Source organism: Oncorhynchus clarkii, chromosome 2 (genome assembly GCF_045791955.1).
Source record: "Oncorhynchus clarkii lewisi isolate Uvic-CL-2024 chromosome 2, UVic_Ocla_1.0, whole genome shotgun sequence".
Taxonomy (NCBI): Eukaryota; Metazoa; Chordata; class Actinopteri; order Salmoniformes; family Salmonidae; genus Oncorhynchus; species Oncorhynchus clarkii.
Window position 1 is genome coordinate 24322019 of NC_092148.1, and position 25576 is coordinate 24347594.

Sequence of the window (25576 nt, forward strand, 5' to 3'; positions counted from 1 at the left end):
TGTGACCATTTCAGTATACTGACACAGTTGTGCAGGTGGTGAATACCCCAATAACTAAAAACATTCAAAAGTTGACATTTGGAGCTGTTCAAGTAGTTAAGGTCAATTCTATAGTCATTCAGTCAAAAATAATCTATTGACATTCTGATTATGAATTGAATACCCATTAAAAGTAAGTATTTTTATCCCATCATTAAAACACTGCAGATGCACATTGACCCCAGGCCTGACCTTTTATGTCCTTTTGACCTGCTGGCAAAAGTGTGCCAACTATGGACACTCCTGTCCAACATTCAATACAGTACACACTGAGAAAGGCACAAACTGCCCTGAGGGGTCTCAACCAATAGGGTTGGCCTGGGAGGGGCCATTTACACCTAAATGATTACATTAATATACATATCTGTAGATATTTCTGACCATTTCTAGTCGCAACATGGAAAGACACTGACAATTGTTTATGCAGAGTTCTTGTTAAAAAAGGAAGTAATCCAAGAATTCTAAAGTAATTGTGGCTTTACAACAGAAGTCATTTTTGTGAGAATGAAAGGTAACCTTACTGAAGTAAGACTTTTCTCTGAATACTTCTAAATAAGGGCCATCACACAAAAGCTTTTACACAGATTATGACCATGATCATTAAAGTACACATATGAAGCTTCTATTCAAAGTTCAAACACAATGCTGTTTTAACTTTAAACATCAAACCGTTTTTTTGGAAGTGAGTCAAATACAGGGGTAATTATGAATGTACAACAGAATTCTGAGAATCGTGTTCTAACAGTTTATTTACATTCTGTAATCTAATACAACAGGCATTTAATAACCTCTCTAGTTTAAGACAAATGTTTAAAGCTGCACTGTTGCTTTAAAATATCATCATCAGATTACATCAAAGAAAGATTTGTCTGTGAGTCAAACTATAATTTCTACACACGCATACCACTTAGTATGAAGCCATGAATTGGGCACTTAGTATGAAGGCGTACATTCTAAGTGGTACGCCATTATGAACATTGGATCGTAGCTTTGGTTGGCTCCTTGACCTAATCTCTGGTTTTCCAAGCCAAAGTACTAAACTTGAAAATCGCTTCTCTTCCTTTTTCTTCTTATTTTTCTTCTTTCGATCATGAGGTCTCTCATCCGGCGAGCAGGAATCCCTGTGAATGTCCACACATTCAATTGATCAAACATGTTTACAACCAAAGCATTCATCAACCACTAAATGTCTACAACCAGCCTTGATGGGGACTTCATACAATTAAACACTGTCAGATTTGAATGCATGAGACAATTGATATTCAGTCAATCCACTACTCTCTGACTCACCTCTTTCTCTTCTTCTTGCGCTCCTTCTCTCGGCTGCGCCCCTGGCCCTGCTCTGGGCTGGGGTCTTTTCTGCGCTCTTCACTGCGGTGGCGTTTGTGTTGGGAGACGTGTCCATCCCTGGAGCTGGCGTGAGATTGGCGGGACTCTATGGAGGCAGACCGCCTGTCCTCAGAACTTCTCCTGAGAAACAAACGGTTCAGGGGAGTCTGTTTTTATTTTTTACATGCTCCTTAAATAAGTATTACAGTACTAACTGGATTTTGTATGAGCCATCATGTAGGTACGAAGACATTGGTTGGATTACCTGTGAGGGCCGTGTTTGGACTCTCTAACCTCTTCCTTCCTCTCCTCCTCTTTCCACTGACTGGACAGTTCAACAGAGTGGACATTAATCACATCCCGAATCACCTGCAGGATTGATGAAAAACATATCCAGATATAACACACACACACACACACACACACACACACACACACACACACACACACACACACACACACACACACACACACACACACACACACACACACACACACACACACACACACACACACACACACACACACACACACCAAAGTCAAGTACATCCATTAACATTCTATTGAAACAGTCACACCCCCACACACCTCAGTGTAGGACTTCTTGGTGTTATGGACGTTCTTGGCTCTGTAAGACTGCCGCCGTCTCTTGTAGTCCCTCATCTCAGCCATCAGCTCCAGGTGAGACTTGTGCTCGTTCTGATCGTTACCTAAAGAACAGAAATTAACACAACAGACTCACTGGAATGGATTTAGAGGAGCAATTCATAAGAAAAGTGGCTTAAACCACACTACTGATCTCAATAGTTCATGTTTATAGGCCTACCCTTTTTGAGCTTGGCCACCAAATCAACATAAAGGTCCTCGTTGTTGGTTGCAACAGCTTGATCCTTCTGTTTGATGCCCTCCCTTGTCACGTGATCAAAAAGAGCCAATCGGTCTGCCACAGTAAGGTCACAGATAGCTCGCTTCTGGTTCTGAGGAACTTCTGTAGGGTCTGTGGAGTATTCACCTGCAGCACAATGAAAAGGGCTTTACACACACTCACATCCTACAACAGTATCACACAGAGTAGAGAGTCATGAGAAGTCATTCATTCAAAAGCTTTTCAGAACACACTGATCACATTGAGATAATCACTCACACCTTCAGTATGAAAGGGTTAAAAAAAGAGTTAAGGCCTTTCCCCAACACGTACAGGGAAAACATGTGTGTGAAGCGCCGCCAACAGAGGCAGCATGTTTGAAAGGATATGGCATTAAAGGATACTGCACGTAATCAGTAAGCCTGAACGAGGGAAGAACCTCCTGTAATTACTCACCCCTGTCACTGAAAACAAAACACAGAACACATACAGATGACAAACTCAAAGAAACTATATCAAGAAATAAAAAACCACAGCCACCATATTTAGCAGTGTTTATAATGAATTAATGCATGTTAATTGAGACCTTTTTAGATTTGGGCAAGGCACTGAAGACCTACGAGCTTGGTAAAAAAAAAAGCAAAACATTGGTTGCTCTTTGGTGAAATGACCGTTAATTGCTTCTCCAGAATAAAAGCATAAATATTTTGTGGGGCATGTCTACCACAGAGGCGAACTAATGTCGATGGCCATGAATACAAGCATAGGGTTTTATCAGTGACCTAACACTAATGTAAGGGTGTAAAGATCTTACTTTGGCTGTACAGTCCCTCTGTCCTAATTGGCGGTGCACTTGCTCTTGCTTGAAGAATCACTTGTTGCTGTGTGTGTTTGTCTACAGGTGAGGCAAAACACAAAGAAAGATGTGAGACAAGCAGTGGGCTTCCCCAACCCAGGGTCAGTCCATGGAATTTTGACTACTACATTAAGTTGAGATTCACTTTGCAGTGGAATAGTGTGACACTCACCCATTGTGAAGCTGGTAATGCTGGCATTCTCATAACACAGAGAGGGGTCATACATCTCAGCCTTGGAAAAGGAGTTTACTTTTTATAAAAGCTTTTAAAGAACATAACAGATAAGGTTGTTGTATAATTAGGGTGGAGAGTTTTTCCTGATCATTTGACCTCACCACTTTGGTCCGCTCTAGTTATAGGGTCCAGTTTTTCTAGGTCTGGCCCCATGGTCAGGAAAAACTCCTTACCCTAATGACAAGCTACACCAAAAAGTGTTGATGGCTCAGTTGATATTTCAGTTGAGTTTGTGTGTGTGTGTGTGTATGTGATACTGTATACAGTGCATTGCGAAAGTATTCGGCCCCCTTGAACTTTGCGACCTTTTGCCACATTTCAGGCTTCAAACATAAAGATATAAAACTGTATTTTTTTGTGAAGAATCAACAGTACTACTATACAGTGCATTGCGAAAGTATTCTGCCCCCTTGAACTTTGCGACCTTTTGCCACATTTCAGGCTTCAAACATAAAGATATAAAACTGTATTTTTTTGTGAAGAATCAACAGCAAGTGGGACACAATCATGAAGTGGAACGACATTTATTGGATATTTCAAACTTTTTTAACAAATCAAAAACTGAAAAATTGGGCGTGCAAAATTATTCAGCCCCTTTACTTTCAGTGCAGCAAACTCTCTCCAGAAGTTCAGTGAGGATCTCTGAATGATCCAATGTTGACCTAAATGACTAATGATGATAAATACAATCCACCTGTGTGTAATCAAGTCTCCGTATAAATGCACCTGCACTGTGATAGTCTCAGAGGTCCGTTAAAAGCGCAGAGAGCATCATGAAGAGCAAGGAACACACCAGGCAGGTCTGAGATACTGTTGTGAAGAAGTTTAAAGCCGGATTTGGATACAAAAAGATTTCCCAAGCTTTAAACATCCCAAGGAGCACTGTGCAAGCGATAATATTGAAATGGAAGGAGTATCAGACCACTGCAAATCTACCAAGACCTGGCCGTCCCTCTAAACTTTCAGCTCATACAAGGAGAAGACTGATCAGAGATGCAGCCAAGAGCCCCATGATCACTCTGGATGAACTGCAGAGATCTACAGCTGAGGTGGGAGACTCTGTCCATAGGACAAATCTGGCCTTTATGGAAAAGTCTGGCCTTTATGGAAAAGTGGCAAGAAGAAAGCCATTTCTTAAAGATATCCATAAAAAGTGTCATTTAAAGTTTGCCACAAGCCACCTGGGAGACACACCAAACATGTGGAAGAAGGTGCTCTGGTCAGATGAAACCAAAATTGAACTTTTTGGCAACAATGCAAAATGTTATGTTTGGCGTAAAAGCAACACAGCTCATCACACTGAACACACCATCCCCACTGTCAAACATGGTGGTGGCAGCATCATGGTTTGGGCCTGCTTTTCTTCAGCAGGGACAGGGAAGATGGTTAAAATTGATGGGAAGATGGATGGAGCCAAATACAGGACCATTCTGGAAGAAAACCTGATGGAGTCTGCAAAAGACCTGAGACTGGGACGGAGATTTGTCTTCCAACAAGACAATGATCCAAAACATAAAGCAAAATCTTCAATGGAATGGTTCAAAAATAAACATATCCAGGTGTTAGAATGGCCAAGTCAAAGTCCAGACCTGAATCCAATCGAGAATCTGTGGAAAGAACTGAAACCTGCTGTTCACAAATGCTCTCCATCCAACCTCACTGAGCTCGAGCTGTTTTGCAAGGAAGAATGGGAAAAAAATTCAGTCTCTCGATGTGCAAAACTGATAGAGACATACCCCAAGCGACTTACAGCTGTAATCGCAGCAAAAGGTGGCGCTACAAAGTATTAACTTAATTAAGGGGGCTGAATAATTTTGCACGCCCAATTTTTCAGTTTTTGATTTGTTAAAAAAGTTTGAAATATCCAATAAATGTCGTTCCACTTCATGATTGTGTCCCACTTGTTGTTGATTCTTCACAAAAAAAATACAGTTTTATATCTTTGTTTGAAGCCTGAAATGTGGCAAAAGGTTGCAAAGTTCAAGGGGGCCGAATACTTTCGCAATGCACTGTAGCTCTTTAACCTGTTCCTCATGGAAGTATCCAATCTGGCGGAATTGGCAGGTGGCTTTGTGTCTCCCCATGCTCCTACTTGGCACTCTGTGGTTCGGGTCATAGGGGCACATCTCCATCAGCTCCTGTGGAAGGTCATTTACAAGTTATAATCTCATCTCTACTTGTTGTAGCATGCATGTCATGTATACGGAGACTTAATGAATCACCCATCATCTAGGGTTTTCCCATTTATTTGGAGGCCTCCTATCTAGCTAGCTACACATACACAACAGATGGTGCACATTTTTAATATAGATATATGGATATTAGCTCAGGTAACGTTATGAAAACATTGATTATGGGGTGAACTAGTCCTATAAAGAACGCCGTAGTTTCAGGGCTAGGAGAACCACCCATCGTATCTGAGCAGTTGAATGAATATAGCTAACTAGCTTCCTGACCTACCTGAACTGGGCCGTTATCGTGGTTCTGTCTCCATCCCAGCGTCTCGAACAGCTCATTCAGTTGTCTCTGGCAGTTCTCGGTGAACTCCGTCAACTCTTCCAAACTTCGCAGACGAGCCTGGTGATTTTCTGGTGAGTCGCACATGTCGTAGTCAGGTAAAATCTAAATTGTGTTTACATTAAAAGGGGATTCCTTACATTTTACTAGTTAATGTCCAACCCATATTTGATACGCAGATTTTCGAACGTTGTTCAGCACCACTGTCGCATTTTAAAAACGTAGGCTGTGTGGCGCATGTAGATGACGTAAGCCGGACTGAGGTGCATTGGTGGTAATTGAAGAATAAAAATACATTTAAGGGTTAGTTTTGAATTGTACACATTTGCCGCTAAAAGCTTAATTGCAGCATACGCAGGCCTACGTAAGTAAATCAAATAAAACATATGAGATGTAGTATACAATATTACAGTTAAACAACTTCACAAAGTAAGGCATTGGGCTGTTGTAGTATCTGTCTGTCCGAATAGGGGGAAGGACTAGATGGGTAGATCTGACACTGACATTTCCTATCGTCTGAGGCAGCTAACGTTATTTGTTGCTGGGATTTTGCGAGCTTCTGGACAAAGGATCTGCAGTGGTGGGTGCGGTGGGACTCCAAGGACTGCAAGCCCAGGTCATTGCATGCAGAAGGTGTAGGTGGTGCCCATGATGATTTTGGTTTCATGTCGTTGGATCTTCTCAAGTTGGTTGTGTTGGTGGGCTGTGAGACCTGGGTGCTATACTGGAGCACTGGACGGACAAAGCAGGTGTAGACTGTCAGAAGGTCTTGGAAGTTACATACACTATATCTTCATTAGAAGTTCAAATCAAGACAACAAGCATAGGTTTTCTTATTTTATTGGGTAAATGTTTTTTAAAATTAAAGTAACGTCACTTACATAACACTGACATATAAAAGGCCTTTAAATGGTATTTAAAATAAATTGTAATATTTAAACTACATTTAAATACGTTTAAAATACATTCAAACGACAAAGCTGACATTTAAAAACACAGAAAGTTCCCTTTCAAACAACTTTTGAAGGAATGCAGGTTTAGGTGGGGAAAAGCTGGTCATCGTGCAGCAAAATGGTTTCCATCAAATAATTTGGATAGACTCCTGATCTAAAAACAAAGACATACAAACATTATCTACTGCATAGCCCTACTTTGTTTATGTGCTTCAGCAATGTGTAAATAAACCATGACCTTGAATCATTTAACTACTTACATGACTTCAAGTGTCTCTGTGTCCTCATAGGCTACTTCCTCCACTATTTCCACCTCGACTCCTACCATTATTGTCTTCCTCACTGGGAAACAGAAGTATTTGATTAGAGAAAAATACTACATTGCAGCCATACTGGATCACCATAGAGAAGAATGACCCTCTTTCACATAAACAGACACATACACTTACTTCTGAAATTGAAGAGAGGGGAACCAGCACAACTGTGGCAACATCTTCCTGGTCCACTTGGTCCATGCACACAAGCACAGCCATGGCCCTCTGTCCTGTGGCTCCCCCATTGACTGTCTAAACAATGCTGGGATGATTCTTCTCCATCAGCACCACCCAAGGAGGGCTGGTGTGGGGGGACATCCATCCACATTTCAGGGGCATCTAGCCCTGTGTCACTCTGGCTTTGGATGCTAACTAGGTCTGTGTGAACAGGGCCAAAGGGACTCTCGGTACCAGCCCAGCCCCAGTGGTTCTGAACACACTCTTGGGTGAGACCATGGCCATCTGAAGACACAGGGGACAGAGGAGAGAAGGAGAGAACCTAAGAACATTTGACAAAAAGCTATTCTGTTCATACCACTGATGATGTCTAAAGGGATTCATGTGAATGGAGAAACCAAGCAAATGGCATTATGTCCAAATGTTGGATGGCACTTTAATGAGCATACAAAACAATGGGAATAGGGGAGATGAAGACTGAAACGTGGATAAAGAGATAGAAGGCTGAGAGAGGAGGGGAAGGGATGAGATGGAGGAGCGATAACAGTGAGGTGTGGTGAGAAGGGATGATGGAAGGTTGGATGCTGTTCTGTTGCAGTCTGTCGTTGTGTCACGTGTTTGGTCCTGCTGTCTCTTTGGCCTGCCAATGGGCCTGCTGAGTTTGGGCAAGGCTCTTAGTCACAAGTCATCTGGCCACACTGGCAAGCACTGAGGGAGTGGTAGGTAAGCAAAACCAGAATAGCACCATTGGGAAAACATAATGTTAATTGATACAAACCAGCATAAACCCTGTTTACCCCAAGACAACAAGGCATGCCACTTGAAAACAAACCTAAAACAGGAAAAACAGGGTTGAAACAGATAAACAATGAAAGAGTCCCCTGTACTATTTTGCAATGAGCCAGCAATATTCTCTCACAGTTACCTCATACACCTCACTCTTACTTGTAGAATAGCAACAGATTGCTGGGTGCTCCCTGGTCCAAATTGCATGTTCTTCCTCTTTTCCTTCTTCCTCATCCTCCCATTGCCTCAGGGTTGCTGAGCCAAGTCTGCCCAGGTGCCCTTGGTGGCGTAGAGGCGCTCCGTTCGACCACAACCAGTTAGGGTTCTGTCCATACATCTCAGTCAGGGCTTCTACTGTATACCAAGGCAAAGAAGAATCACTTTGCGTGTTTGATTCCCTAGTCGATAAAGGCAGGTCTATAGGCTAGAGATGAGCCAGATTTGTCCATGGACTGGCGCTGCATGGGCTCCGCAGCAGTGCCCTCTGATCCTGTCAGCCGCAGAATAGCTTTTCAGTGGAGGCACGATTCAGCGTTTCCTGTCCAAAAAGGAAGCGCACCCTAATGGTTCTGAGACGAGAGTGTTTCTGATCTTGTGTAATGATGTAATGATGACTCTTGGTGGTCTTACTGTATTACAATACAACACAAATACAATACAACATTATTAGCCTGTGGGACAGTTAATGCTGTGCAGTAGCATTAGGAACATGCACACTCACACATAATATATACAAAAAATACAATACCCAATGCAATGGCTGGCCTGGTGAAAGTAATGTTTAGCACAATAGTAAGACACAGTAACAATTGAGACAACTCACAATTTGGCATCATATTCACTTGTTTAAATTTTTTTGAAAAATCTATATGCAAATCTATTACTATAAGCACAACTACTATCTATAGTATTACTTTATTAGTCAGCGTTGCATTTATCTTCGTTGACAAGTATTATTGTTACATGATTGGCAGGCAGCTGGTCACATGTTAATGCAAGGCCAATCAGGGACTAGTGCGTTGAGGTGATGGGCGTGAATGAAACATAAAATACTGGAATGTGCCTGGAATATACCATTTACTTCCTCGAGTGTTCATTTCATTTTAGCAAAACATACTCTGGTAAAAGTTTATACTTTGACTTCTATTCAACTACATCCACTCTTTTACTCCAAATAAAGGTTCCCAAAGACAACAGCTTAGAACTCAAATTCATCCCTCCCATTGCTTATTGTAAAGCAGGACAGCCGACACTCCCCTTGTGTGTCAAGAAGGGCAAGTCGTGGAAGTGGATACTTTATTGCCAGTTGGTTTCACAGTCTTATTCTTTTCATTCATAGAAATGAGTTATCCTGGATATGGTGCTCCCGCAGGCGGATACCCAGGAGGGGTAAGATCTTACAGACAAGTGTCTTCTACACAAATATGAAAATAAATGGGTATCGGCAGGACCGTTTAGTTGTCCGGAAGTAGAACTGCAAATCGACATAATATCCTACATAATATAACAAGCGTATATTGCACAGTGTTTTCCGAATACAGTAGAGTATTTGTTGTATCTAATACAATTTGTAGGCCTGCCTGCCAACGAATCTCTACCATTGGCAAGCCGTAGCAGATATTTTATGCTTTATGCGCTTTAGCCTCCAGGGAGGCCTGTTGTTCCCGGAGTGAAGAGACTTGTTGGATACAACAGAGACACTCTTACAATGTAACAATCTGAGCTGATCAAAAGATAACATGAAGTGCAAATGTTAGCTTTACTGTGATTGATTATAGGGCCTATACTTTGTATAAAAAGTTCAGTAGCGTATAGGTCTATAGAAGTACTGGTTTTGAATTAACTCAGTTCACCCAACCCTGGGAGTGGTCAGGCACACATAATAGCTGGGACTCACTGTCCTGGTGTTGCTGGCCGAAGTGCAGTTTGGCACTCTTGCTGATTGGAATAAATAATCTATATTAAATAATTCTCAGCACCTTGCACTGATTTGAGACACAATTGTCTGTTGTCTTTTGACTATTGGTTAGGTGGTTCAGAGTGAGTCATTGGGATGTTCAACTTTGGTCACTTTCATGGCACTTGACCTATGTTGTCACTAACTGTTTCATAGTAACCTTATCGTGTTTACTGTTTCTCTTTCTCTCTCTAAATCATTGTCTGTCTGTTTCTCTATAAATCATTGTCTGTCTGTCTCGCAGTATGGAGGTGCCCCTGCTGGTGGCCACCCCCCTGGTGGCCCTGGCTTTGGAGGATACCCTGGTCAGCAGCAAGACCCTCTCTATGGATATTTTGCTGCTGTTGCAGGCCAGGTAATAAGACTTACAGATTGACATATTGAGCTATCTGCTAGTCTCAACACAGTCAAAACAGCTTACTGTCATCTAAAAATGCATTGTTTCGGTCTCAGTAAGTATTTTTTCCCCTATATGTTTTGACATTGGAAGGATGGGCACATATCAGCGGAAGAGCTCCAGCAATGCCTCACACAGGCTAACTTCTCTGGTGGCTACAAACGTAAGAGTGACACCATGTACAAGACCGACGGGAACCGCAAACTCCCAGTCATTTTTCAATGCAGTATTTTGTTTTATTCTATTCTTTACACTGTATGGAGAGCTGACTGTGGTTTGATGAACTGTTTTCTTATCTCTGACAGCTTTTAACCTGGAGACCTGCAGACTGATGATCAACATGCTGGATGTATCCTTGACTAACCAGTCAGTACAGACACACAGATTTTTAAAATACTATGGTCCCTACTAGCTACCAGGACAATAATATGAGATGGAATATGTGTAAGTGACAGTTTTTTGTGCATTCAGAGTTTGCAGAAAGTCCTCTCACATTGTATGACTGTGTTCCATGGATTTTTCTTGAATGGGGAAAAAACAAACTAGATATATCAGGACAACATAATCTAAATATTGAAATTATTCAGGAAACCTTTAGCCGTCTATATTCATGTTTGAGGTAAGGTTGTGAGGTCACTGCTGTTCCTGTTCCTTGACTGAAGCGACCCCTCAGAGAGACATGTCATGTACTATGGGCTTCAACGAGTTCAAGGAGCTGTGGACTGTGCTCAATGGCTGGAAGCAGCACTTCATGTCCATTGATCGTGACCAGAGTGGGACCGTGGACCCCCAGGAGATGCACCAGGCAGTCACTTCCATGGGTACGTACAAGCACAAAGGGTGTATTCGTTTATATGTGTATATACAATAAGTTGACATGTTTGTTTGTGTGTTACAGGCTACAGACTGAGCCCACAAGCCATGAACTGCATCATCAAGAGATTCAGTTCTCAGGGGAAGATCACCTTTGATGACTATGTAGCTTGTTGTGTGAAGCTCAGAACCCTGACTGGTGAGTGGACTGTTTTGATCACTTGTCCATTATCAGTATGACTATTGTATATGTGGTTGTTTGGTAATAGTTTATCTCTGTATGTTTGCTACAGATTTGTTCCGAAAGCGGGACCAAGCTGGACAGGGAATGGCCACATTTCCATACGATGATGTAAGTCTTTCAAATTTCTTACATTTTATTTTCAGATCCTCTTCCTTGTTGTAAGCACTTACTGTAAATGGCCCCTTCTTAAATGTAAAGTATTATAATCACTCTCTCTCTCTCTCTCTCTCAGTTCATCCAGTGCACGATGAGCACATGAAGAGACAGAGCAGAAAAACATCTGAGGGACTACCTCTTAACTCCCATAATATTTACAATTTAGCATGTGTAAAAATTAATTCTGTATTTTTGATACTCACAAATCACTTGCTTTTTTTGATTGCTTTTATACAAACATGACTAAATAGGAAGTTTTGAAATAGGAAGTTGCTATAAAATTGTAACATTACCTTAGGAAACTGGAATATTTGCCAACTTTAACCACTAGGTGTGCCTATAAACCCGTGTCACCACTGCATGTTCTGTATGTTATGTCACTGTTGAAAGTCTTTACTATTCATCATGATAATCAAGATATCCCTAAATATAGCTGGGAGTAATTTTGTCTGTATGTGAAAGAGTAATAAACACAACCATATATGTGGAATACACCTCTGATGATCTGCTGTTTTCCTATTAGGTCTTGGTGACAGTTCAATTAAATCGAGTGAGCATTATCAGCATTTCACACTGTAGGTCCACATGCACTCTCCATGGGAAAATAAGAACAATAGAACAAGGTATGAATCCAGAAAATAATTGATTTAACTTACGAGTGATTTTATGGTTTCTAAAATGTCAACATCACTCACTTCTGACCATCACTCTTGTCCACTTGGAGAGAGACTGAGGAGGCTATGACTTGAGCAGGCAGAACTTCCACTCTGTCGTTTCCTGGAGGTCCAGTCTGCCCACTCCTCACGTCCAAAGTGGAAAGACTGGGTCTCCTATTGAGCTAGATGTAAAGACCATTTTTGTTGAGTTCTTTACAGGAGAAATTGTGGACCAAGATGTAGAGCTTTTCCTAAACCTGTGAAATTATACAGCCGGTCTACAAGCAACTAGACAAGTTTGGGATCTGGTATGGGGTCAGAAGGTACAAAGTACATTTGTGGAAAATCAACAGATTTCCAGTACAGATCCTTAACTCAACCGCAATGGGTCCCTAGTGGTTAGAGCGTTGGACTAGTAACCGGAAGGTTGCAAGTTCAAACCCCCGAGCTGACAAGGTACAAATCTGTCGTTCTGCCCCTGAACAGGCAGTTAACCCACTGTTCCTAGGCGTCATTGAAAATAAGAATTTGTTCTTAACTGACTTGCCTAGTTAAATAAAGGTAAAATAGAAAAAAAACATTGGGAGAGTCAGTTATCAAGGTCAGACCCATCGCTGCTACATCTGTCAGAGTCTGGACCATCAGGTCAGAGATTGTCATAAAACATTATGCGCTGGACTGGGCCGCAATGCAAAATACTTTACTGAAGAAGCGATGTACAGCCTATGTGGAGGTGAAGGTCACACCTTCCAATGTCCAGTGTCCTACGCGGGCATGGTAAGAAGAGGTCCAGCCTCTAATCCAAGGCTTGACGAAACGGGATAAAGAGAAAGTGAGCCCGCAGCATTAGACCCAGCACCCTAGACCACCAGCAAGACTACAACTCGCGCTGTGGCACTGTGTGCCGTCACCCGCTGCTTCTCCAGGAACTGTGACAGAGAGTGAGCCCGGGAGAGAGAGAGTTGAGACGGCATAAGAAGAAAGAAATGGAACTAGTAAGGTCGTCCACCCGAGCGCTGAAGTAGACGTCACCCACCAGTCTTCCAACTCCATCCCGAGCGACGGTGAAGAAGAAAGTGACAGCAGTGAGCGTGAGGCCAAAAGGGAACATGAGAGAGATGAAGACGACACCAATGAAAGTGCAGCGAATACACCGACCCAGTGAATACCGTGCCCCTCTTCTCCTCTATCACTACCTCCCAATGATGGCCCTTAATGTGAAATGTCTAGAAAACAAAGATATGATAAATGAATTGAAGTTTGAAATATGTGAACTGAAAATTGTATTAAACTGACATTGACTTGTCGGACATTATGAAGTCCAGAATAAGGGGATTTAAAAAAAATCAAATGTAAGTATTTAGATAGGCCTACACTAAAATATTTAAATTACACGGAACAAAAATATAAACGCAACAATTTAAAAGATTTTACTGAGTTATAGTTCATGTAAGGAAATCATTAGACCCTAATCTATGGATTTCACATGACTGGGAATACAGATATTCATCTGTTGGTCACAGATACCTTCAAAAAAAGGTAGGGCAGGGACCAGAACCTGTCAGTTTCTGTTGTGCAGCGCAACACATCTCCTTCGCATACAGTTGATCAGTCTGTTGAAGGTGTCCTGTGGAATGTTGTCCCGCTCTTCTTGGATGGTTGTGCGAAGTTCCTGGATATCGTCGGAAACTGGAACACACTGTTGTACACGTAGATCCAGAACATCCCAAACACGTTCAATTGACATTTTCAGCTTCCAAGGATGATCAAATCTAATTTTGTTGGTCACATACACATATTTAGCAGACGTTATTGCGGGTGTAGTGAAATGCTTGTGTTACTAGCTCCAACAGTGCAGTAGTATCTAACAATTCACAATAATACACACAAATCTAAAAGTAAAAGAATGGAATTAAGAAATATATAAATATTAGGATGAGCAATGTCTGAGTGGCATTGACTAAAATACAGTAGAATACAGTATATGAAATTAGTTAAACAGTATGTAAACATTAAAGTGACTAGTGTTCAATTTAAAGTGACCAGTGATTCCATGTCTATGTAGTACATAGGGCAGCAGCCTCTTAAGGTGCAGGGTTGAGTAACCGGGTGCTAGCCGGTAGTCATGGCTATTTAACAGTGTGATACTGTAGAAGCTGTTTTTCAGTCTCTTGGTCCCAGCTTTGATGCACCTGTACTGACCTCGCCTTCTGGATGATAACGGGGTGAACAGGTAGTGTGGCTCGAGTGGTTGATATCCTTGATGATCTTTTTGGTCTTCCTGTTACATCGTGCTGTAGGTGTCCTGCAGGGCAGGCAGTGTCCCCGGTGATGCGTTGGACATACCCAGCGGCGACCAGTCATTTAGATTTTTTGGGGCTTGCCTGTTTTAAATGTTATTTTGGCATTAATATGTGTCACATATCAGTTTGCAAACAATTACAAATATATATAAATCTTTGAGTTAATAGAGCCGCATACAAACACGGTCTCTTTTTTGTTTTCTTGAGTAAGGCAGCTCCAAAATACAGGTGTTTCAGCCCAGCTCAGTGCTTTCTATGATGGTGGGGCAAGCCAGCAGAAAATACGGAGCTTTGCACCGTGATTGGCTCAGTGTTCTGTCACTCATGAGGAAACTACGTCACCGCATAGTCTAAGGGGAGACCTCGAAAATTCTAGCCCTTTCAGGTATTGACATAGAGATACATTAGAATTGCCCATCCAAGAAGGCTCAAGGTCATTGGCCACAGATAAAATGACGTCAAATCTCGTTATATGTATAGTAGCTTTGATTGGACTGATCATGTCAAAATCATACTTTCAAAATCTTAGCTAGAAGTCATCATCATGAATCAAGTCGACAATCTACTGGCAAATCCTTTTCAATCCTTGTCATATGAAGATAAATAATGAAGAGAAATTATAGATGAAACGAATCGGTGCTTATCGGCCATTGGATATAAACATTACACAACAAGATGTAAATTGCAAATTCAACATTGAGTGGTTTGGAAGGAAGTGAGCACAACAAGATGAGTCCAAAAATGTATTGTATGCTGCTGCATAAATTATGTAATATGCCAGGAGATATGCATACTGTAGCTAAGAAAGTAATACTAATGTTGTGTATGTTGTCTATGTTGTGTAGTAAGCTGTTAGTAGCCCATGTGCCTCACGCTAATAATTTGGTCCCCTTTCCCCTCTTTTCCCTACTGTTCTGACTTGGTGGTGCACGTGCACATGTAGCCTATAGCCTGTTTTAGAGAAATGCAATCATCAAATATTGTAAGAGCTTTCATTGTTTGCTTATATGGCACCGTTATTTATCCTACGGTTCTGACTTGGTGTACAGGGAGAATACGGTAAGAACAGCCCATGTTCTGAATTCTATCGCTGTACATTTCAAAAGTGCTGAACAAATAGTTAAATTGACAACATCCATCCTAGCTCGCTCATTAATGTCTCAATTTAAATTACGGATTGTCCTTCCCTTATGTCATAGTCTATACTTCTCAATTGTCAGTAGAAACCACCATTTTTAACAGGTCAGCCATATCAGCTATGTTTTTTAAAAAGGCAGTAAATGAGGCTGAATTAACTGATTCGCTACCAGACAAGGCTCCGCTGATAGCCAGGTGTAGCAGTGGTAAGGTGTTGGGACTGCTTTTGGGACAGCTTTATGTAGGTCCTAACTGTTTGTGGGCACTGTTTGTCACCGTTATAGTACAATGAATGTATTGTTTAGTGTTGTGTTGTGTAGTGCCTTTGCTGGCATGCATACATTTATTTATAATTTTTTTTGCCCCACCAAGATTTATATGCTAAAATCGCCACTGGGCAGACCGTACCATCCTCTGGAGAGCCCTGTGGTTGCAGCAGTGCAGTTGTCGTACAAGGCGGTGATACAATCCGACAGGATGCTCTCAATTGTACATCTATAAAAGTTTGTGAGGTTCTTAGGGGCCAAGCCAAATTTCTTCAGCCTCCTGAGGTTGAAGAGGCGCTGTTGCGCCTTCTTCCCCACACTGTCTTCTCCACTGCCGTCCCGTCGATGTGAATAGGGGAATGCTCTCTCTGTTGTCTCCTGAAGTCCACGATCAGCTCCTTCGTTTTGTTGAGGGAGAGTTATTTTCCTGGCACCACTCCGCTAGGACCTTCACCTCCTCCCTGTAGGCTGTCTCGTCATTGTTGTAATCAGGCCTAATACTGTTGTGTCCTCTGCAAACTTGATGATTGAGTTAGAGGCGTGCGTTGCCACGGAGTTATGTTTGAACAGGGAGTACAGGAGGGGGCTGAGCACCCACCCGTGTGGGGCCCCTGTGTTGAGAATCAGCGTAGTGGAGGTGTTGTTTCTTACCTTCACCACCTGGGAGGCGGCCAATCAGGAATTCCAGGACCCAGTTGCACAGGGCGGGGTTCAGACCCTGGGCCCCGAGCTTAATGATGAGCTTGGAGGGTACTATGGTGTTGAAGGTTGAGCTATAGTCAATGAACAGCATTCGTGCATAGGTATTCCTCATCCAGATGGGATAGGGCATTGTGTAGGGCAATGGCAATTGCATCATCTGTGGATCTATTGGGGCAGTATGCAAATTACAGTGGGTCTAGGTTGTCAGGTAAGATGGAGGTGATATGATCCTTATCTAGCCTCTCAAAGCACTTCATAATGACAGAAGTGAGTGCTACAGTCATTTAGTTCAGTTACTTTCGCTTTCTTGAGTACAGGAACAATGGTGAACATCTTGACGCAAGTGGAGAGAGCAGACTGGGATAGGGAGAGATTGAACATGTCCTAACGACTCTAGCCATATGGTCTGCGCATGCTCTGAGAAGTGGCTAAGGTTACAGTCTGAGCCAGTAGCCTTGCGAGGGTCAACACGCTTAAATGTCTTACTCAAATCGGCCACGGAGAACGAGAGCCCACAGTCCTTGGGAGCGGACCATGTCGGTGGCACTGTGTTATCCTCAAAGCTGGCGAAGAAGGTGTTAAGCTTGTGTACAAATCCTTGCAACATGGGGGTAGTGCATTATGCTGAAACATGAGGTGATGGTGGTGGATGAATGGCACGACAATGGACCTCAGGATCTCATCACGGTATCTCTGTGCATTCAAATTGCCATTGATAAAATGCAATTGTGTTCATTGTCCATTGCTTATACCTGCCCATACCATAATCCCACTGCACTCTGTTCACAACGTTGACATCAGCTAAATGCTCGCCCACACAACGCCATACACGTGGTCTGCGGTTGTGAGCTACGTTGGATGTACTGCTAAATTCTCTAATAAGACGTTGGAGGCGGCTGGTGGTAGAGAAATTAGCATTCAAGTCTCTGGCAACCGCTTTGGTGGACATTCCTGCAGTCAGCATGTCAATTGCACGCTCCCTCAACTTGAGACATCTGTGGCATTGTTTTGCATGACAAAACTGCACAGTGGCCTTTTATTGTCCCAAGCACAAAGTGCACCTGTGTAATGATCATGTTGTTTAATCAGCTTCTTGATATGCTACACTTGTCAGGTGGATGGATTATCTCGGAAAAGGAGAAATGCTCACTAACAGGGATATAAACTAATTTGTGCACAACATTTGAGAGAAATAAGCTTTTTGTGTGTATGGAACATTTCAGGGATATTTTATTTCAGCTCATGAAACATGGGACGAACACTTTACATGTTGCATTTATATTTTTGTTCACTCTATATCTTAATCTGAATTGTAAAATAAATACAGCTACATTTGAAAAAATATAATTTATATGAATTGGAAAATGAAATAGGCTGGATGGAGGATTCTTGACTTTTCAATTCCTTTTAATCCTTCTCTATCGTTTTGTACTATGAACTGTACATGTGATGTAATATATTGTATGTTTGTTAATCACCTCTTTTTGATCCAAAACAACTAGCAAAATGTAATCAACAATATGAAATATGGAATAAAGATATTATATATATATATATATATATATATATATATATATTTAAAAAAATGTTTTTAAAGCATCAAAACAAGAGGTGATTCAAAACAAATGTTTGTAACTCATGAAAGAGACCTGGAACAGAGAGATATAGTTTTTAAAGCAGATTGCAAAATAAGGAGTTGGCCCTATGTATTGGAGCAGGTAGCATTCTCCTGGTATCCGCCAAACCCAGATTCGTCTGTTGGACTGCCAGATTGTGAAGTGTGATTCATCACTCCACAGACAAGTTTCCACTGCTCCAGAGTCCAATGGCAGCAAGCTTTTCACCACTCCAGCCGACGCTTGGCATTGCGCATGCTGATCTTAGGCCTATGTGCGGCCATGCAAACCCATTTCATGAAGCTCCCGATGAACAGTTCTTGTGCTGACGTTGCACTTCAGCACTCAGAGTCCCGTTCTTTGAGGACAGATGATTTATACGTGCTTCAAGCTTCAGCACTTGGAGTGCCATTCTGTGAGCTTGTGTGGACTACCACTTTGTGGCTGAGCCTTTGTTGCTGCTTATAGAAGTTTCCACTTCACAATAACAGCACTTACAGTTGACCGGGGCAGCTCTAGCAGTGCAGAAATTTGACGAACTGACTTGTTGGAAAGATAGCGTCCTATGACGGTGACACGTTGAAGGTCACTGAGCTCTTCAGTAAGGCCATTCTACTGCCAATGTTTGTCTATGGAGATGGCATGGCTGTGTGCTCAATTTTATTGTCAGCAATTGGTGTATCTGAAATAGCTAAATCCACTAATTTGAAGGGGTGTCCACATACTTTTGTATACATAGTGTATCAACTTACAGATTCAATACCAGGCTCCAACCAGCACACCACTACACTGCATCATTATTTAAACAACTATGATCAGGGCAGGCAAAGGTTAGGAAAATTAGTTTCAGTTTCCTTTGCCTGCTCATAGTTGGTCAAAGTCACATGATGCACACCAGATGATAAATGACATGTTTAAAAAGGGTAAAGTGCCCCTTTAAACATAAATTGTCAATATCAAAATGTTTGGCGAGGAAAGGAAAGAAAGGAAACCTCAATCAGTTTTGCCTGGTGAAGTAAAGGTAAACATCCTTCAATAATAATGATTGCTGATTGGTGAATATGAGGTATTTTGTTGTTTCCTCTTCAGTGTGGGGTGACCAGTGCTCCGTCCCCTGAGGGCCCCTGCCAGCCAATCACCATTCCACTGTGCCAGGGCATCTCCTACAACCTGACGGCCATGCCAAATCTGCTGGGGCACAAAAAACAGGCGGAGGCGGCCGTTAAGATGGCTCAAATGGAGTATGTTTTGAAATTGACTTGTTCTGTGGATATCCGCTTCTTTCTGTGTTCTGTCTACGCTCCCCAGTGTGTGGAAGGGGAGGTGCAGCGCCCTTGCAGATCCCTTTGTGAGAGAGCCAAACTGGGGTGTGACAGTGTGTTGAATAAGTTTGGGATGTTCTGGCCTGATGATCTGAGCTGTGAATCCTTTCCAGAGGAGTCATGCGTGAGAGTAGGTACCGATACTCTAGTCATTTTTTAACCCTTATTAAGTCACCACTTTTAATAAATCAGTAGTTTCTCCAAGTTGTTTAATTCAGTAATACCTTGCAATAAGTACATGGGCCAGTAGTGGCTGCAACAATGATTTGGCTTTCATTATTTTGCTACAGACCCAACAGGGTGCATGCTAGCGGTATCGTCACCTTTGTTTGAGATGTGTACAAAACAATTTACTCTAAAATATTGTCTACTTCTTTTCACAGGGGGACAGTAATCCCGAGGTGTGTTTAAAATATTTTTCTCCGACAACTGAAGAGTAAATATTTATATGTAGCAAGTGAATGATACCTATAATGTGTTTAATGAGGAATGTATGAAGTGAAGTGGGAGTAGGTGGATAGGTGGCAAGTGAAAATTGGAGAATATTACCGTCATCCTATCAAATGTTTGTGTTTTTTGGTCTCCACAGCAACTCACGGCTGAGGAACTCCTGGTCAAGCTGAAAGAACTTGGTCACTCTGTTCGGGACCAATGTTAGTTGTGGTTTCTGAGATTTAAAGCATTATGTATGACGTGTGTGTGTATTTAATTTATACATATATGTTCTTGTCTACTTCAATTGTAGCACTAAGTCTTCAAACTGCCCACATATTGTTGGTTCTAGAAGATGTATCCTACACCTGTTTCTGTTTTTAGTTCACTTTTATATGAGTTTATTAATTAATATTTCTTCCCCGAAACCATTTTTTTGTGTTTCCTGCCAATTATTTTATTTATTTACTTCTTTCTGAGCTATATTGTAGATCAACTGAGGCCCCAGTAGGCTCCCTGGTTGACAATGGTTTCAATACTGTATCAACCATCAATCCTTTCTCCTTTAACCAGCTCCTTTCAGAAAGACAAATCAGGCAAACTGGATGTGAAAGAATTCCACAACCTAAAGCACTATGTGTCTGTTACCAAGAGAGAGTACTCAGAGTCCTATGAGTGGCAGAACCCAGGGTTCGTCACAGAATACCAGATGAAGAATGCCCTTGATGTCCGTGGTTAGTCATGTATCACAGTTACGATCAAAGGATGTATTTACAGTGGCAAGAAAAAGTATGTGAACCCTTTGGAAATACCTGGATTTCTGCATAAATTGGTCATCAAATTTTATCTGATCTTCGTCTAGGTCACAACAATAGACAAACACAGTCTGCTTAAACTAATAACACACAAACAATTATAAGTTTTCATGTCTTTATTGAACACACCATATAAAACATTCACAGTGCAGGGTGGGAAAAGTATGTGAACCCTTGGATTTAATAATTGCTTGACCCTCCTTTGGCAGCAATAACCTCAACCAAACATTTTATGTAGTTGCAGATCAGACCTGCACAACAGTCAGGAAGATTTTTGAATCATCATCATCTTTACAAAACTGTTTTAGTTCAGCAATATTCTTGGGATGTCTGGTGTGAACCGCTCTCTTGAGGTCATGCCACAGCATCTCAATCGGGTTGAGGTCAGGACTCTGACTGGGACACTCCAGAAGGCTTATTTTCTTCTGTTGAAGCCATTCTTTTGTTGATTTACTTCTGTGTTTTGGGTTGTTGACCTGTTGCATCACCCAACTTCTGTTGAGCTTCAATTGGCAGACAGATAGCCTAACATTCTCCTGTAAATTGTCTTGATAAACTTGGGAATTCATTTTTCCGTTGATGATAGCAAGTTGTCCAGGCCCTAAGGCAGCAAAGCAGCCCCAAACCATGATGCTCCCTCCACCATACTTTACAGTTGTGATGTGGTTTTGATGTTGGTGTACTGTTCCTTTTTCTCTCCAGTGTTGTGTGTTCCTTCCAAACAACTCAATTATAGTTACATCTGTCCACAGAATATTTTGCCAGTAGCGCTGTGGGAAATCCCTGTGCACTTTATGGCCATTCTCACAAGGCTCAAGATCCCGAAGGGTAACTCTTTACTCACTATATAACACATTTCTGACTTTCCAATCAATCTACTACATCTAAATATATTTATATATATATATATAGTCACATACTGTACACATACTGTACACCAAATAGGTGCATTAAAATGTGTTGTTTTACAATGTTTACAATGTACAGTGGGGAGAACAAGTATTTGATACACTGCTGATTTTGCAGGTTTTCCTACTTACAAAGCATGTAGAGGTCTGTACTTTTTATCTTAGGTACACTTCAACTGTGAGAGACGGAATCTAAAACAAAAATCCAGAAAATCACATTGTATGATTTTATTGCATGATATTTGATCACCTACCAACCAGTAAGAATTCCGGCTCTCACAGACATGTTAGTTTTTCTTTAAGAAGCCCTCCTGTTCTCCACTCATTACCTGTATTAACTGCACCTGTTTGAACTCTTTACCTGTATAAAAGACACCTGTCCACACACTCAATCAAACAGACTCCAACCTCTCCACAATGGCCAAGACCAGCGAGCTGTGTAAGGTTATCAGGGTTAAATTGTAGACCTGCACAAGGCTGGGATGGGCTACAGGACAATAGGCAAGCAGCTTGGTGAGAACGCAACAACTGTTGGTGCAATTATTAGAAAATGGAAGAAGGTCAAGATGACGGTTAATCACCCTCAGTCTGGGGCTCCATGCAAGATCTCACCTCGTGTGGCATCAATGATCATGAGGAAGGTGAGGGATCAGCCCAGAACTACACGGCAGGACCTGGTCAATGACATGAAGAGAGCTGGGACCACAGTCTCAAAGAAAACCATTAGTAACACACTACGCCGTCATGGATTAAAATCCTGCAGGACACGCAAGGTCCCCCTGCTCAAGCCAGCGCATGTCCAGGCCCGTCTGAAGTTTGCCAATGACCATCTGGATAATCCAGAGGAGGAACGAGAGAAGGTCATGTGGTCTGATGAGAAAAAAATCGAGCTTTTTGGTCTAAACTCCACTCGCTGTGTTTGGAGGAAGAAGAAGGATGAGTACAACCCCAAGAACACCATCCCAACCGTGAAGCATGGAGGTGGAAACATCATTCTTTGGGGATGCTTTTCTGCAAAGGGGACAGGACGACTGCACCGCATTGATGGGAGGATGGATGGGGCCATGTATCGCGAGATCTTGGCCAACAACCTCCTTCCCTCAGTAAGAGCATTGAAGATGGGTCGTGGCTGGGTCTTCCAGCATGACAATGACCCGAAACACACAGCCAGAGCAACTAAGGATTCGCTCCTTAAGAAGCATCTCAAGGTCCTGGAGTGGCCTAGCCAGTCTCCAGACCTGAACCCAATAGAAAATCTTTGGAGGGAGCTGAAAGTCCGTATTGCCCAGCGACAGCCCCGAAACCTGAAGGATCTGGATAAGGTCTGTATGGAGGAGTGGGCCAAAATCCCTGCTGCAGTGTGTGCAAACCTGGTCATGAATTACAGGAAACGTATGATCTCTGCAATTGAAAACAAAGGTTTCTGTACCAAATATTAAGTTCTGCTTTTCTGATGTATCAAATACTTATGTCAAACATACTTATGTCATACAATAAAATGCTAATTAATTACTTACTTACTTTTTGTTTTAGATTCCGTCTCTCACAGTTGAAGTGTACCTATGATAAAAATTACAGACCTCTACATGCTTTGTAAGTGAGAAAACCTGCAAAATCGGCAGTGTATCAAATACTTGTTCTCCCCACTGTATATGTTACAATGTTTTACAATCTACAATGTTGCATAGTGCCTTGAGAACAAGTGCTTTATGAATACAATGTATTATTATTATGATCAGTGTTGCAATGATCTATAAACAAATAGAACACAGTGAGATTTGTACATCTTTTTTGTTCTCCTGCTCCAGCTCGCTTTAAATCCCGACTCATTTCACCCTGTGATGCTGCAACAGACTGTGAGGTCGACAGTTTCTCCTTCAGTCAGGTGAGTTTGCTCTGGCAGAGTTATCAAGCTTTGAAGCTTTGTCTTTGGCCACAGTGACTACGTCTATCTCTACCTAAAGAAGAACAGAATATGAAGAAGTAATCACCACTGAGAAGCTTTATTTGTGGAAGATGTCGAATTTTTCTCCCCCTGTTCCAGTTAATCCAAGTTACCATTATGTAGGCCAGCGGCAGCTGTCCAGTCACCAGCAGGAGTTCAATTGACCTGGAATGCAAAGCAATGCAGTAACCTGTTTTGGACCAAAAAAACAACATTCTACTGCCTTTTAGTACATACCTGTCAAAAATGATTGTCATAGTGCTGTATAATTTGTGACTGATGTCCACCTGAATATGATGGCTGTTTCCTCCTGGTCTGTTTGAATCTCTTTCTGTACATTTTCTTGCTACATTGTTTATAACACATTTACACACATATTTTGTTGGACTCAGTATTCTATCTTGCTTGTCAGTTATACAACAAGACTAGAGACTTTCTTCTCCATATCGGCATTTTTTCTTAAACTTTAATCTCATGTTTCTTTTTCTTTCTTTTGTCTGTATACTGTCATTCAGCTTTTAGCTGCAGAGTTGTACAAGACAGCCTAACAAATAAAATATATGCCCTGGCGGATATTCATACATGTGTGTGTGTGTGTAAAATTCTGAATTATAAGACGATTTTGCCAGCCTATCCTCTCATCTTTTCAGTTAACAGTAGCTACTATCCTCCATCATACTACTTCACCAGTATAATGTATCCAGTTGATTTCCTGTTGATAGAGTAGCATGTTATTTATCATTCAGACCACCTCCCTCAAAAGACTTCACAATATCCCCTTTTCTTAAGTAATTATGTTTATTATGTTCATGAATAGCCATTAATTCACTCAAAGACCCATATATTTAAATGTAAACGAGAAGCTAGATAGTGATTAAGTACTATTGGAATCTGCGTTGTGTTCTTGAGGATTCGAGTGGTGTCATCTGTTAAAAGCAGACTGGCTGATAGCCAATGGACTTTCCATTTCAAGGGAGGGATTTGAAAGAAAGTCACAGGCACAGGACTCACTTCCCGAATAACAGTGAGAGTAGTGATAATGTGGCAACAATATTGAAAGTTCAACTTTTGGACCAAATTCATTAAATTATCCTCCCTCTGGAAGTGCATCCCTGTGTTTCAACTTTCTTTCAAAATCCTCATCCACCAACATCTCTCATGGCCTACACGATCATGACATACAGTGCCTTGCGAAAGTATTCGGCCCCCTTGAACTTTGCGACCTTTTGCCACATTTCAGGCTTCAAACATAAAGATATAAAACTGTATTTTTTTGTGAAGAATCAACAACAAGTGGGACACAATCATGAAGTGGAACGACATTTATTGGATATTTCAAACTTTTTTAACAAATCAAAAACTGAAAAATTGGGCGTGCAAAATTATTCAGCCCCCTTAAGTTAATACTTTGTAGCGCCACCTTTTGCTGCGATTACAGCTGTAAGTCGCTTGGGGTATGTCTCTATCAGTTTTGCACATCGAGAGACTGAATTTTTTTCCCATTCCTCCTTGCAAAACAGCTCGAGCTCAGTGAGGTTGGATGGAGAGCATTTGTGAACAGCAGTTTTCAGTTCTTTCCACAGATTCTCGATTGGATTCAGATCTGGACTTTGACTTGGCCATTCTAACACCTGGATATGTTTATTTTTGAACCATTCCATTGTAGATTTTGCTTTATGTTTTGGATCATTGTCTTGTTGGAAGACAAATCTCCGTCCCAGTCTCAGGTCTTTTGCAGACTCCATCAGGTTTTCTTCCAGAATGGTCCTGTATTTGGCTCCATCCATCTTCCCATCAATTTTAACCATCTTCCCTGTCCCTGCTGAAGAAAAGCAG

The 25576-nt window shown here is 41.6% G+C and overlaps 3 protein-coding genes across 4 annotated transcripts; 1 reads left to right on the forward strand and 2 right to left on the reverse strand.

Moving 5' to 3' along the window:
- Positions 1 to 770: 770 nt before the first annotated feature.
- Positions 771 to 6057, reverse strand: LOC139380461 (U11/U12 small nuclear ribonucleoprotein 48 kDa protein-like). Its single transcript, XM_071123148.1, has 9 exons — positions 5785 to 6057; positions 5349 to 5462; positions 3262 to 3322; positions 3048 to 3128; positions 2195 to 2380; positions 1957 to 2078; positions 1634 to 1737; positions 1330 to 1509; positions 771 to 1160 (listed from the first exon to the last, which is right to left on the reverse strand). Exons 1-9 carry the CDS (start codon positions 5926 to 5928, stop codon positions 947 to 949), a joined length of 1206 nt encoding a protein of 401 aa, XP_070979249.1. The 5' UTR covers positions 5929 to 6057; the 3' UTR covers positions 771 to 946.
- Positions 6058 to 6705: 648 nt separating this feature from the next.
- LOC139380469 (uncharacterized) lies at positions 6706 to 8524 on the reverse strand. 2 transcript variants are annotated; one of them, XM_071123169.1, is made up of 4 exons: positions 8231 to 8524; positions 7244 to 7570; positions 7055 to 7136; positions 6706 to 6943 (listed from the first exon to the last, which is right to left on the reverse strand). In XM_071123169.1, the coding sequence occupies exons 1-4, from the start codon at positions 8406 to 8408 to the stop codon at positions 6898 to 6900; spliced, it is 633 nt and encodes a 210-aa protein (XP_070979270.1). In that variant the 5' UTR covers positions 8409 to 8524; the 3' UTR covers positions 6706 to 6897. The 2 variants fall into 2 exon arrangements, with proteins under 2 accessions (XP_070979270.1, XP_070979262.1); XM_071123161.1 differs by having other exon boundaries at positions 6706 to 6948.
- A 625-nt stretch (positions 8525 to 9149) lies between these two features.
- On the forward strand, positions 9150 to 12132 carry LOC139380481 (sorcin). The gene is made up of 9 exons (XM_071123181.1): positions 9150 to 9192; positions 9411 to 9460; positions 10273 to 10383; positions 10519 to 10588; positions 10731 to 10774; positions 11099 to 11246; positions 11324 to 11437; positions 11532 to 11590; positions 11715 to 12132. Exons 2-9 carry the CDS (start codon positions 9413 to 9415, stop codon positions 11739 to 11741), a joined length of 621 nt encoding a protein of 206 aa, XP_070979282.1. The 5' UTR covers positions 9150 to 9192; positions 9411 to 9412; the 3' UTR covers positions 11742 to 12132.
- Positions 12133 to 25576: the final 13444 nt, after the last annotated feature.

Coding starts and splice junctions, on each gene's coding strand:
- LOC139380461 (XM_071123148.1), bottom strand. CDS start 5,928: ATGTGCGACTCACCAGAAAATCACCAGGCTCGTCTGCGAAGTTTGGAA. Junction 3,129..3,261: donor CATTACCAGCTTCACAATGG/GTGAGTGTCACA, acceptor CCTCACCTGTAG/ACAAACACACACAGCAACAA. Junction 1,161..1,329: donor CGCAAGAAGAAGAGAAAGAG/GTGAGTCAGAGA, acceptor GGACATTCACAG/GGATTCCTGCTCGCCGGATG.
- LOC139380469 (XM_071123161.1), bottom strand. CDS start 8,408: ATGTATGGACAGAACCCTAACTGGTTGTGGTCGAACGGAGCGCCTCTA. Junction 7,571..8,230: donor AATCTGTTGCTATTCTACAA/GTAAGAGTGAGG, acceptor CTGTGTCTTCAG/ATGGCCATGGTCTCACCCAA. Junction 6,949..7,054: donor ACAGAGACACTTGAAGTCAT/GTAAGTAGTTAA, acceptor CTTTGTTTTTAG/ATCAGGAGTCTATCCAAATT.
- LOC139380481 (XM_071123181.1), top strand. CDS start 9,413: ATGAGTTATCCTGGATATGGTGCTCCCGCAGGCGGATACCCAGGAGGG. Junction 9,461..10,272: donor CAGGCGGATACCCAGGAGGG/GTAAGATCTTAC, acceptor TCTGTCTCGCAG/TATGGAGGTGCCCCTGCTGG. Junction 11,438..11,531: donor GAAGCTCAGAACCCTGACTG/GTGAGTGGACTG, acceptor TGTTTGCTACAG/ATTTGTTCCGAAAGCGGGAC.